This window comes from Chanodichthys erythropterus, chromosome 1 (genome assembly GCF_024489055.1).
Source record: "Chanodichthys erythropterus isolate Z2021 chromosome 1, ASM2448905v1, whole genome shotgun sequence".
Taxonomy (NCBI): Eukaryota; Metazoa; Chordata; class Actinopteri; order Cypriniformes; family Xenocyprididae; genus Chanodichthys; species Chanodichthys erythropterus.
In genome coordinates, this window is record NC_090221.1 from 18,724,990 (window position 1) to 18,740,023 (window position 15,034).

Sequence of the window (15,034 nt, forward strand, 5' to 3'; positions counted from 1 at the left end):
CAGAGAGGCGGCGTTAAAAGGCTGCCAAGTGATAACCTGCCAATCAAGCTCCCCCACGCGAGGCTGGCTGTTGTGCTGAACAGCGCCTCACAGGCTATCGCGCCTTGTGTCAGTGCCCTCAGTCTCCTACGCTAAAGACAGTCTCTGCACTTCCCCTGAAGCACGGAACCTGATCTCATTTGGATGTGGAGATAGGGAAGCAATGTCCACTAATGCCTCAGATGCAGGTGCCTGGTCTGAAGCTCTTACGGAGGAGACAAACAATCCTCATCCTCTCTGGACATAGAGCTCCTTAACATCCTCACGGAGGCTGTGAGTGATATGGGCCTGGAGTGGTAAGCCCCAGAACAGCCCTTGAAGAAGTGGATGGATGGATCTTATCTCAGTGCAGGCCGCCACTCAGATGCCTCGCAGAGACCAACTCCCTCCTTTCCCAAACTTCATGAGGAGCTCACGCAGTCATGGTGCTCCCCTCATTTAGTCCGAGCCCATGTCCAAGGAACCCACCTTCTTTCAGTGGTGGAAGGAGTGGAGAAGCACGGGTATGCCTAATTGCCTCACGTTGAAGAGGCCATTGCGGCTCATCTGTGTCCGGCCCTATGGTTTGAAACCCTCCCTGCCTTAAAGCCATATAGGGCCACAGCCCACATCACTGAGAAGGCATACATTTCAGCTGGACACACAGCATCCGTCCTTCATACAATGGCTGTCCTGCAAGTATTCCAAACTGGACTCCTCAGATCCCTGGATGAGGAAAGACTGGACCTGGAGTAGTTTCAAAAATTGCACACACCAATGGACCACAGCCTGTGCACATCGAAGAACGTTGCCAAAGGAATTGGCCACAGCATGGGCAGCTTAGTAGTGCTGCAGTGTCACCTGCGGCTTACACTTACGGAGATGCGTGACATGTCGCCACTGCTTGACACCCCTATGAATCCCCAAGGCCTCTTCAGTGATGCTGTTGGGGTGTTCTCTGAGAAATTCTCAGAGCAGCAGAAACAATCAAAAATGATGACACACTTTCTACTTAAGCAGGCTGACGCTCAGGCGAGATCGAGACAGCTGTGTCTCACTGGCAAACTGCTGTGTGAGACAGACCTCCCAGTGTGTGGGTAGACCTCCCAGCAGTGTCAGATTGGGTTATCAATACCACAAAGAACAGATACACTTCAGTATACACTTTGATCATGACAGAAGTGACGGAGCAGAGCGCTCCACTGTTACGGGCAGAAATTCAGTCTCTCCTGGCCAAGCAAGCAGATAGTGTCCTGTGCCGGTGTGATCTTGCTCAAACCCGCATGTTCAGCCCTCTGACTCTGCTGTTTCTTTCTCCTTAGCTCCTAGAAGTAGAGAAACAGGAGAGTGTGAGGGGTGGCCTCTTTCTTTGAAGAAAGTAATCCACGAGTGTTAAGAGGCAAGACTCGTGCTCTTGCAATGAGGAGCGAGGAGATGATCTTCGCATTGAAGGAGAAATAATCTGATGAAATGGCTTTCGGTGCCAACTTATATAGGCAGTTGGCCCTGCCCATTTTGGTGGGCTAAAATACCATATGTTAACAAATCAGGCTTCAGTATTTGAAGAAAACAGAGTTACCTAAAGCTATTCACGCTATATGAGAGAACATTTTGAAAAGGGAACCATGGTGACGTTGAGTAACCTGGGATATTTATTTATTTATTTATTTTATTTTTTTAGCACATGTGTAAGTTGGCACCCTTCCCTCGCTAACTTCCCTCCATCTCTTTCACTCTGATGTACATTATATGTTGTATGAGTGCCTACTACTGGTGGAACCCTTGCAATGTGTTGAAATGGAACACCCTAAGCAGATTATTTAAAATCTGATATTTACTGTTTTTTTCCTTATAAATTTGTTTACGCACAATTCTATAGGCCTGTAGGTATGCTTGGGCTGCTAAAAAATTAAATATAAACAAATATTCACTTATTAACATTTTTTATTTTAAATATAAAATATTTAAAAATACACAAACAAAAATGATAATACAATAAACTGTAACAATGTCAATAAAAAAACAAAAAAAACAAACAAAAAAAAAACCCCAGAAAGCTTAAGGCTATACAAGTATTAAATGTCAAAATAACTCCAGTATCATACACTACAGTTGTGTTTGGTGGGGGTAAATTAAGTTGTTTGAAATTGTTGCGCAATCACTCCAGTGGCCTCGTTCAGCTCCCACAACACTTGGTCCTGCTCTGCTTCATACTACAGTAACATTAATAATCATATCCATGAACATGATTTATTCCCGAGTCCTATCCAAATTCTTTTCCACCGACCGTTGAGATGAAGACCACATGTCCCAAGATTCTACGCTTAAACTTGGCGTCATCAAGCTACGCCTTTGTTTTGAATAGACCTCTAGCGACCTCTAGCGGACAAAAATATTACATAGTGCACCTTTAAGTTTACATATTGAGTAGACTAGCTCCCTCTGTCAAAGTCGTGGGTCCGTCCAAATCAACTTCCCTCGTTCACTTGACAAAATTGAACGCACTTCAAAATGGCGGCGGGGATTCTCCTGAGGGGAAGTGCTTAGGGAAGCGAGTGTATGTAAAAGTGGAATTAAATGGATAGTAAAGTCAGTATTCACACTTCAGAATCTTTTTGCCTGCTCTTTTATGAGTACTGTGAATTCAGACATACTTCTTTTGTGAAATACCTGTTTTTTACCTACTATATACAAACCTGATTCCAAAAAAGTTGGGACACTGTACAAATTGTCAATTAAAAAGGAATGCAATAATTTACTAATCTCATAAACTTATATTTTATTCACAATAGAATATAGATAACATATCAAATGTTGAAAGTGAGACATTTTGAAATGTCATGCCAAATACTGGCTCATTTTGTATTTCATGACAGCTACACATTCCAAAAAAGTTGGGACAGGTAGCAATAAGAGGCCAGAAAAGTTAAATGTACAGATAAGGAACAGCTGGAGGGACCAATTTGCAACTTATTAGGTCAATTGGCAACATAGAGTTTCTCAGAGAAAAATTGCAAAGAGTTTGAAGTTATCATCATCTGCAGTGCATAATATCATCCAAAGATTCAGAGAATCTGGAACAATCTCTGTGCGTAAGGGTCAAGGCCAGAAAACCATACTGGATGCCTGTGATCTTCGGGCCCTTAGACGGCACTGCATCACATACAGGAATGCTACTGTAATGTAAATCACAACATGGGCTCAGGAATACTTCCAGAAAACATTGTCGGTGAACACAATCCACCGTGCCATTCGCGGTTGCCGGCTAAAACTCTATAGGTCAAAAAAGAAGCCATATCTAAACATGATCCAGAAGCGCAGACGTTTTCTCTGGGCCAAGGCTCATTTAAAATGGACTGTGGAAAAGTGGAAAACTGTTCTGTGGTCAGACGAATCAAAATGTGATGTTCTTTTTTGGAAAACTAAAGAAGACAAGGACAACCCAAGTTGTTATCAGCGCTCAGTTCAGAAGCCTGCATCTCTGATGGTATGGGGTTGCATGAGTGCGTGTGGCATGGGCAGCTTACACATCTGGAAAGGCACCATCAATGCTGAAAGGTATATCCAAGTTCTAGAACAACATATGCTCCCATCCAGATGTTGTCTCTTTCAGGGAAGACCTTGCATTTTCCAACATGACAATGCCAGACCACATACTGCATCAATTACAACATCATGGCTGTGTAGAAGAAGGATCTGGGTACTGAAATGGCCAGCCTGCAGTCCAGATCTTTCACCCATAGAAAACATTTGGCGCATCATAAAGCGGAAGATGCGACAAAGAAGACCTAAGACAGTTGAGCAAATAGAAGCCTGTATAAGACAAGAATGGGACAACATTCCTATTCCTAAACTTGAGCAACTTGTCTCCTCAGTCCCCAGACGTTTGCAGACTGTTATAAAAAGAAGAGGGGATGCCACACAGTGGTAAACATGGCCTTGTCCCATCACCTAGCACTGAACAGTCTCTTTGAACCTTTTCAATCTGGGTTCAGAAGAGGGCATAGTACTGAAACCGCTTTAATTAGGGTCGTAAATGATCTTCTTATCGCGGCAGATTCCGGTGCATGCAGTATTTTGGTCTTATTAGACCTCAGTGCTGCTTTTGACACTATATGTCACTCTCTTCTCCTTGACAGGCTGGAAAACTGGTTGGGTCTTTCTGGAGCTGTCCTCAATTGGTTTCGATCTTATTTAACGAATCGTGCCCAGTTCGTTGGCTTGGGTAACTACAAATCAGATACCGTGCCTGTTCGACAGGGAGTTCCTTAGGGTTCAGTATTGGGTCCAATATTATTTAACATTTATATGCTTCCACTTGGGCAGATTATCAGGAAACATGGTCTTGGGTATCACTGTTATGCGGATGATACGCAGATTTACATCACCACTAGTCCTGATGTCCATTGCTCATTAATAGCTTTGCGTGGTTGTTTAGCAGAGATCAGTATCTGGATGCAGAATAACTTCCTGAAGCTGAATGGCTCCAAAACTGAACTGATACAGATTGGTACAGTGGCGGCTACTCGCAAGGCTGAGCAGATCAGTTTGATTGTTGATTCCAACACGGTAATCCCCACTTCACAGGTGCGAAATCTTGGTGTCATTTTTGATCCACAATTAACATTTGAAGCACACATAAAACACATCTCTAAAAGTGCATTTTTCCACCTGAGAAAAATAGCTCGACTTAGACCTTTTCTCTCTTTTGCAGACACAGAAAGGCTTATACATGCCTTCATAACAACTAGGTTAGATTACTGTAATGCCTTGTTCTCTGGCCTTCCATCTAAATCGTTGAGAAAGCTTCAGTATATACAAAATTCTGCCGCTCGTGTGCTCACTCGTACTTCTCCTCCTGAACACATTACACCGGTTCTTTCACAATTACACTGGCTTCCCATAAATGCGAGAATTGATTTTAAAATTCTTATTTTAACATACAAGGCACTTCATGGGACTGCACCTGAGTATCTTTTTGATCTCATCAGTCCTTATGCTCCACCACGTTCTCTTCGCTCTTCTAACTCTCTTTTACTTCACCAGCCTTCTTGTAAGCTAAAGACCATGGGGGAAAGAGCCTTTTTATACAAAGCCCCTAAGCTATGGAATGTGCTTCCTCTACCCATCAGAAATGCACCAACGGTGGATCATTTTAAAAAGTTGATTAAGACACATTTATTTAAGGCTGTCTTTCTCTAATGAATTGTATTGCTTTTGATGTTTTTGTTTTATTCTATTACTGTAGCGCTTTGGGTTTAAGAAAAGCGCATTAAAAATAAAATGTATTATTATTATTATTAACTTTTTTGAGATGTGTTGATGCCATGAAATTTAAAATCAACTTATTTTTTTCCCTTAAAATTATACATTTTCTCAGTTTAAACATTTGATATGTCATCTATGTTGTATTCTGAATAAAATATTGAAATTTAAATCTTCCACAAACTTCAACTTCCTGTTTTTATTCACAATTTGTACAGTGTCCCAACTTTTTTGGAATCGGGTTTGTACTAGGGAAGGATTTTCGGATGCATGCATTGTGGGTCTTTTTAGAGCGTTTCAGTGCATGTTTCAGTGCACTGGAAGGATTTTGCAATTGAGCCTTAAAATAGACTCCATGATCAGTGCCTTGACTACTGAACTAGGGAGCTGACTGAGACGCACACATTGACAGAATATCATAATCAACCCGATGTTATAGAGGACAATCATTTGTGGCAACACACAACATAGCTGCAGCGTACACTTACAGAATGATATCATATGTTGACATGGACGCTAAAATAGTTATCATTATAGTCATCTTTAAATATAATACATTTTATTTATATAGCACCTTTCAAGAACCCAAGGACACAGTACATAATGTTGATAGATAACATGAATACAAATAAACATAATCAAACAAATAGAGCAGACAGATATCATATAATATACAAGATAGCAAGCATAGAAACTGGAACTGGAAATTGAGACGGACAATTAACAAAACTTATTGTAAATAAGTGAGTTTTGAGTTCAGTTTCAGAGACAGCACAGAGGTTCCATGGTAGTTTGTTCCAGAGCTTAGGAGCTGAAATGCTGAAAGCCCTACCACCTACACTACTGCAAGCAAATTCTCAGAACTTGATCTCAGAGTACAGGCAGGGGTATAGGCATGAATTAATTCAGAGGTAAGAAGGTAAGAAGGTGATGAACCATGACGAGCCTTGAAATCTAGGACAAGTATCTTAAACTGAACACGATAAATAACAGGGAGCCAATGTAAATGCTGTAGGACAGGAGTGGTGAGGGCTGATTTTTTAGTATATGTAAGGGCATATATTTTGAATTAGCTGCAAGTGATTAAGGGCTTTAACGGTTAGGCTATAAAACAAATAGTTACAATAGTCCAAATACGACGTTATAAAAGCATGAACAACATTTTCAGCATCTTTGAAATGTAGTGAAGGTCATATAAGGGCAATATTGTGAAGATGGAAAAAAACAAGACTTGACAAGCTGGTTGATATGGTATTCAAACCATCAAGAATCAAATAGTACACCAAGAATATTTAGAAAAAAAAAACTGTGTTACAGTTTAAGTGTGTAACTTTTTGGTGTTTAAATACTTTCTCTTAGCTTACTAGGTTATGTAGAGACAACTAAGACGTTTGTAGATTATTTGTCTCAGTTACTAAAAATATGTCTCTGTGTCTTTCATTTGAAGTGCCCTGTCAACAATGCTGACTCGACCAATCTCCTAGATAAATTAACACATGAGGAAGACTGTTTCCGGGTCCAAGCCTCTACTCATTTCACTTGAGAATACTATTTCAACAGCTGTCTATGAGCATAGTTTATTTATATTACTATGCCATTTAAAACTTTCTGTGTACACTGTGCTCATGGCATCCTAAACACCAACATTTTAAAGATTCATAAAAGATGAATCAATGTCTGACCATCTGAGATTTCAGTATGGAGATAAAGGTTACGGACGTGATTTTTCTGTAGTATTACATTACACCGTGAGTTGATATTAACACCGTTTGTTGTTTGCTTTTGCCATCTGATTTAGAGTCTGATGTCAGACTTAACAACCGGATGGCATGAGTTGGGGATGGGGCTAACCAGCTGATTGTTTGTTCTGACGGATGGCATATTCGCACTCAAAGAATAGGGACTGACCTGTTAACCAACTCATTCCTGCTCTGCTAGTGATCAAGAAATTACACCATTGTTAACAAAATTTTGAACAGTTTAGCTTTCAACAACGTTAGCATTCAACAACCTACCTTAGAATTCAAGACCTTGTGCAGAGAAGAGGAAATTGTTCAGAGGCTGATCTTTCATAGCTCAGGAGCTTATAGCAACCTTGACTTCGGTGTTTCTCCTATAATTCCTTATAAGATATAAAAGAGATACAAATTAGACAATTGAGGTATACTACAGGTATACTAAAAATATATCTAGCTACAATTCATGTGGAAAACATAGCTCAGAATTAAAAGAGTAATATTTATATTGAAATATCTGAATTTTTGCAGATGTTGGTAGGCCTACCTTGGCAAAGTTTTGAATTGTTATCTTAAAAAACTCTAGGGGAAACACTAGTGTCTTTTTCTCAACAGGAGACTTTAGCAAAGATTTGATCTTCATCTGTTTTTATTTGTGATTCTTATTTCATATGGGTCCTGCTTCTCACTGTTCTTAGTTCCTGAGTCTGTATATAATGGATGTGTTTATTGGTTCATCAGGACTTTCACCTGTGGTGATGATGAAAGCTAATGAAGTGGATGAAGTGAAGAGAGGAGCCCTGGCAGAGGTACATCTCTAATTTCATCTGTTCTAATTAGCACTGTTCTTTCTCAAGAAAACCTTCATTCAAATATGTAAAATAATGAGAAGAGTACATGAGTCTTTTTAAAGAAAACTAACTTATAGGGTTAGTTCACATAAAAATGAAAATTCTGTCATTAATTACTCACCCTCATGTCGTTCCAAGCCCATAAGCCCTTTGTTCATCTTTGGAGCACAAATTAAGACATTTTTGATTAAATCCAATAGCTGTCTGACTACTCAATAGACAGCAATTTAACAACAACTTTCAAGGTCCAGAAAAGTACTAAAGACACTAGCCTTGTTTCCATTACCCTTCGAATTGCGCAAATTGTAATTGCGAAATTCCCAAATATCGCAAAAATATTTTTCAGGCAAAATATATTTTTTTCCCGCATTTACAGGTCACCTGACGTACAGTCACATCATCATTCTTCAAAGATAGCATGGTATGTTTGTACAGAAGACGAGATGGGGTGCTTTTCTTTTCTTATTTATGCATCTCTTTGCTCGCACCTCAGCCTCACCACATAGATGCAACAGGACGATGCAAGAAAAGAAAATGAGGACGGGGTAATTGAAGGAAATCTTATTTTTATATTGGAATATAATATTCTTGATCCCTCGAGCGTCAGCTTAAAGCATAATCAGCTGTGCTCGAGCCTCAAGCGATCTTATGTTATTTGAGTTTGACATCTAATAATAATAGTATTAATCTATTAACAATTAATAATTAAGATAATAGAAACTAATAGTAAATGTCTATGCACCTCGCTCATAGCTCCTCAGGAAGCTTTCTCATTCCTCGTTCCTCACCTCCTCGCGGTGCACTTATAGAACTGAAATGGCATTCGAGATTTTCTTTGATTGGTTTCCAGGTCACAGGCTGGAGGATGGAGGGGTGAAGAAATGAGGAAGCATCCATTGCAGTATTGAAAAGCACCAATGGAAGCATATATGAGGGAGAAGGGCTTCCAGAAGCCGTGGCAAATATTATGCTCCAAATAAAGCTCTCAGAAAGACATATCTTATAGTCGCGTAACATTGTGTAACATTATAGTCATTTCACATTTTTTATCGACATTTAGAAAATATTGCAAAAGTTTTGCGCAAATCTGTAATAGAAACATGGCTATTGTTAAAAAAGTGGACATGACTGCAGTGGTTCAACCTTAATTTTATGAAGCGAAGAGAATACTTTTTGTGCGCAAAAACAAAACAAAAATGACAACTTTATTCAACAATCTCTTCTCTTCCCTGTCATTATCCTTGCATAGTTGCCGCAGTAAGCACAACGAAGGCTTCTGTGTTTAAGTCCGAATGCCGGCTCAGTATTGGTCAAAGCTGTAACACGTGAGCAGCACGACACATGCGTGTTATGCTGATGCAGTAGCCGGCCAATACTGTATTGGCGTTCTGACAGAGAACCTGTAAGCGCTGGACGTAAACAATATACTAGAATGACACAGAACAGAAGATATTGTTGAATAAAGTTGTTATTTTTGTTTTGTTTTTGTGCACAAAAAGTATTCTTGTCGTGTCATAAAATTAAGGTTGGACCACTGCAGTCACGTCAACTATTTTAACAGTGTCTTTTAAAACCTTTCTAGACCTTGAAAGTGGTTGTTAAATTTCTGTCTATATTGAGGAATCAGACAGCTATCGGATTTCATCAAAAATATCTTAATTTGTGTTCCAAAGATGAACGACTGTCTTACGAGTGTGGAACGACATGAGGGTGAGTAATTAATGACAGAATTTTCATTTTTGGGTAAACTAACCCTTTTAAGGTAACTTTCTTAATTAAACAGCTGTAAAAAGTTTGTCATAATTATTTAACATGCGAGTTGCATATACAATTTTTTAACAGCAAAATGTGAAGAGAAGAATAATAAATACAAAAATGAATGTGATATATACAGCATATGTTTGTTTTAGCATTTAAATGAAAAAGATATAAAGTTTAAATTGAAATAATTCTATCAAAATAAAAAAAAGTTCTGTAAAAGCACAAGAAAATGTATAAGAGGAATGTGAAACAAAACTCTTGCAATATAGAAAATTTATTTCTGTTTTTGACATTTTCTTCTGCTTTTTACATATGGAGTCTTAGAAGTCTTTGGGAAAGGCTGTAGAGCACTCATAATCATTAATATCTCACAAATAAAAATATATATCTTCTTGACCTGATTTAATAATGTTTCAGCATAAGCTTGCATACTGGTGAAAGGAAATATAATTCACAAGCATAAAATTAATATCTGTATGGTGCATCCCTGAATTGTTCTTGTCAAATCACTCACCAGTGAAAACAACTGTGTAATTTTTCTCATCACAGATACATGCAAGTCAAAACATATGAGACAGCGATATAGGTAAGAATATTGAGTAATGGAAATGTCTTAACTGCATGTCATGTCTGGTTATACACACTTAACTCTGATTCACTTCTCTGGGGTAATTTAGTGCTATTCATTTTACATACTGAAAGGGCATTTACTGTACATTAGGTACCTGCGGATTCACTTGTTGACTCTCATATTTTTTCCCAGTATATTCACAATATATTGTCACCATGGGTTCCATATATTTTCCATATTTTTTGTAAAATAATCAGACATTTTTATGATAAATAGCCAACATGTATATTTCAGACTGGTGCCAAATGAAAAAAAAAAAATAGTACACCATTTCTATACCGTAATTTACCAATAATACAGTGCCTGTTGTCTGTATCTGTCATGCAAATGATAATTCATTCAACTCTTTGGTTTTTAGTTCACCCAAACATGAAATTTCTCTCACCATTCACTCACCCTCTTGTTGAATTCCCTTTCTTTTTCATGCTGTTTTTTTCCATTCATTATAAGTGGATGGGGACCAGAAGCAGTCAGGCTTCAAAACAAAACAATAAAAGTACCATAAAAAAATCTTGATGAACCGTATTTGAATATCCTGAAATCTGAAATATTTAGGATATATGTTTTATGATCTATTATGCTATTGTTTGTTGAAAATGACTTGTTTCTTGCACAAAGCAAATGGCTTTGAAAGACTTTGGAAAATTACTCGTATGATGCTTTATTGTCATTTTGGGGCTTGATAGCTCCACATATCCATTTAATTATATGGTATTGAAAACTATGTATAATGTTCTACATCAGGAATTAAGTCATACAGTTTTGGAATGGCATGAGGTTGAATAAATGATGACAGAATTTCATTTTATGGCTGAACTAATCCTTTAAGATGATAAATCACTTCGAATTAGAAGATCCTTCAGTGAAACCTCCTAAAGGGACATAGTTGAGTTTCAAAGACACTGTGCAAACACATGCTAGTGGTTTTGTTCCACAAAGATCAGTTTGCCATGTCATTAAAAGAGGGAAAAGCATCAGTTCATTAAATATTTTGGCCATTTTTCCAGTTCTTGACCCAAGCACCAAGATGAAGTCTAGATTCAGAAGTAGCATTTGGCAGCTGTATCTCTATAAGAGAAACTGGACAGGGTTCAAAACCCCTGTGCTCTTTTCATCCGTCTCAAAAAGTTTCGCTTCTCCTCTAGCAGTTCCTGGATGCGCTTATTCCGTGTTTTCTCACGCAGAAACACGCGGCCTCTCCTGGGGATGATGTTATTTGGAGGAAACTCGATGTCCGACGGGATTATTCGATACGGCATATCGATAGCGTTGCTCTCGCTCGTCTCTTCCAAATTATTCGGCCGTCTGCTTGTCTTCTCTGTGCTGGATGCTGTTGTACTTGACTGTGGTGTACTGGAAGTTGTAGATATAGAAGTTGTTGCCATTGAAGCAGGTTCTTCTGTGGTAGTTGGCACCTCTGCTATAGATGTCACTGGGATGCTGTGGACCATCTTGCCTGAGGTTGTTAATTCGTTTTCATTCACACCATACTCTGTCGTTGACCGCAGTTCCGCACCATTGCCCACATCTGGTGCACCATTACTCCCATTAAACTCCTCAAAATGGACGGTGGTGCTGGAAATGAGGGTGGCATCTTTTACATCACTGAAAATTATGGGGATAGCAGTGCTAACAGGTAACATGGTGTCCGAGGTTGTTAATTCGTTTTCATTCACACCATACGCTGCCGATGACTGCAATACCACACCATTGTCCATATTTGGTGCACCACTACTACTGTCAAGCTTTTCAAACTGGACGGTGGTGCTGGAAATTAGAGTGGCATCTTTCACATCATTGAAAATTATGGGGATAGCAGTGCTAACAGGTAACATGGTGTCCGAGGTTGTTAATTCATTTTCATTCACACCATACTCTGTCGTTGACTGCAATACCACACTGTTGTCCACATCTGGTGCACCACTACTCCTATCAAACTTTTCAAACTGGATGGTGGTGTTGGGAATGAGAGTGGCGTCATTCGCATTACTAAAAATAATGGGGATTACAGTGCTAACAGGTAATTCTGTGCTGTTTGCCATGTCATTACCAGGTGCAGATGTGTTCCTAGTTGCTGTAGTAATAGCAAAGGATGTGCTCTGTTCTGGAAGGAAATCTGGAGTAGCGTGCTTATAGATAGGAGTTGTAGTATACGGAAAAATGGGCATTGTCGTGTATCCGTGAGGATCAGCTGACGTTGCTAAAGTCGTATATAACCAAGGTGTGCTCACAGAAGTGTCACTTTTCCCTTCTGTTGTTTGTAGAAAGGCTGCTGTGGAGGTCCATGGTGTGGTGGACTCTGTGCGTGTGGGACTCTGAGTTATGGTGGATCGTCCTTTAGTGGTTATTTTTGATTTGGATGGTGGCCTACTTGTGATCACAGTGATCTTTGTGGAATTGTCAACCTTGCAGGATTTGCAGCACATGCGCTGGAAGCCCGGAAGGGAACAATACTGCTGCAGCGCCTCCATGCGACAGAACGCAGAACGGTCACCATGACAACGCAGTCCTGAAAAACAGGAGAGGGTCATGATAAGACTAATGTATACACTGAAATCATACTTAAGCAACAAGCTAAAATACAAAGGTTACACTACCAAAATTAAACAAAAAGGCTAGCCTTCAAGCAGAAAAGGCTTCTTAAGGCAACATTAGCAAGTTCACACTTTTTACAATCTATGATAAATATATAAAGAGGATCTTATTGACTATATATGTGAAGCTAAGTAGATAAAATATGTCTTCTAAACTCGTTTAGTGCTTTTGACAAGAAATTTGAGCACAAAATAAGCAGAAATAGGGGGGAAATCTTGAGAGAAGCATGAGTTAAGGAAAAGGCAGTTATGAACTGACCATTAAGCAAAATCTGTCAATATAGGGATGTACTATACACTCCTGGGCAAAAAAATAAATAAAATAATAATAATGAAAAAGGCCAAGCCAAAAATGGCAAAATATTTAGTGGTCTTTTAATGGTCTTAAACGGTTAGTTCACCCAAAAATGAGAATTCTGTCATTACTTACTCACCTTCACGTCGTTCCAAACCCGTAAGACTTTCGTTCATCTTCAGAACACAAATGAAGATCTTTTTGATAAAATCAGAGAGCTTTCTGTCCTTCTATAGACAGCTACGCAACTACCACATTGATGCTTCAAAAAGTTCATAAAGAGATCATAAAACTAATCTGAATTGAGTGGTTTAGTTTTCTGAAAAGACTTGATCAGAACAGATTGAATTTAGGGTTTTATTCACATATAAACATTCATCAACTCAACACATCAGTTGTGGTAAATGGAAGCTCAAGCATGTTCGCTTCATTCTCGTGTTACATAGCACATTTGAGCTTCCGCGTGAACCAATGAGGTTCATTCTTGTGTATTATGCAGCACGTTTGAGCTTCTGCAAGAGGTTTGTTCTCACGCATCAAGCAGGTTCTGTTGAGTTTCTGTTTGTTCGCTGATCAATGTTGATATGTGAATAAAAGCCTAAATTAAATCTATTCATCATATAAAGCAATCGAGTCTCTTCAGAAAATTTGGATTATACCACTCAATTCATATGGATTAGTTTTACAATCACTTTATGAGCTTTTTAAAGTGTCAAATTGGTAGTTGCGTAGCTGTCTATGGACGGTCAGAAAGCTCTTAGGTTTCATCAAAAAAAATCTTCATTTGTGCTCTTGAACGAAAGTCGGGTTTGTAATGACAGGGTGTGTATTATTTTTTTTTTAAATTTACTTGTTTACTTAAAATAATATTACTTTAGCCTATGTTATTGTCTGCCTAATGGATCAAGTTATCTCTGAGTTCAGCTTTCAATTGTTTGCAGTGGATTGGAAAAATAAACGTGATAGCTCGAAAAAATTAAATCGATAGCCTAATAAATCATGGATTCGCTAGTGATGTCTGCAACGCTAGGCTGCATGAACATGCAGTGTGTCTTTTTCTAATGGATCTCATAGTTATAAGATGAATTTCTGTGTGTGAGGTTACAAACGTTTGATCCTTTTTACGTGCGTTTCTCAAAAATGCACTTAACACAAACGCACAAGCAGCCTACTTGCTGAAGTGCTTAAATGTCAATCATTTATCACTGTAACCTCAGTAGCTGCATCCTTTTGGCGTAATGTTATTTACCTAACTATAAGATGATTAAAGTTTTTTTTTTTTTTTTTTTTATATTCAAGGTAATTATCTAAATAATTAAAGGTTATTTCATTATTTTTATCTTTTCGCCAGGGATATTCACCAATCAAGCGATGCTTTTTTATTCTCAAACCCTAAATGTTGTAAAGATGACAAATGAAAGGAGCTGGGATGAATTTAGAAGTTAGAAGCAAAAGGAACAATGATATCACTTTCCCAACCTTTTTTTTATTATTCTTAAAAGTAATCTAAAATCCATGCTGATGTCACTCGTTGAAATGGTAAAAATGTGGAGCTAAAGTGGAGTTTAATTACGGTAGCAACCATGCGTAGAGTCCACTGCATGTAGAAGCGCGGAGTTAGAGAGAACTTAGAAAAAGTGTGGTAACGTTGACAAAGAATTGTTTTAAATAATAAAATTTTGTTAAATGGCCGACAAAGTTTACAAAAATTAATATCTTCTGAAGTTTTGGACCTGCTCGGGTCTCGGTTTTCGGATACAAGTGGACCCGTGAACACCTCCCACACAATGACACCTCTTCCTCCATCCTTCACTGTGGTAGAGATGCATTTATTATATTTCTCACCAGATTTTCAAAGATGCTCTGGAGCATCACCAACCTGT

At 38.6% G+C, this 15,034-nt stretch overlaps 1 protein-coding gene across 1 annotated transcript in view; it reads right to left on the reverse strand.

Moving 5' to 3' along the window:
• Positions 1-11,353: 11,353 nt before the first annotated feature.
• The window catches only part of LOC137031122 (A disintegrin and metalloproteinase with thrombospondin motifs 2-like), a 191,797-nt gene continuing 188,116 nt past the window's right edge, over positions 11,354-15,034 (reverse strand). The window contains exon 24 of the mRNA XM_067401817.1: positions 11,354-12,771. Within this exon, the coding sequence (XP_067257918.1) occupies positions 11,354-12,771 (1,418 nt within the window). The remainder of the gene's footprint in view (positions 12,772-15,034) is intronic.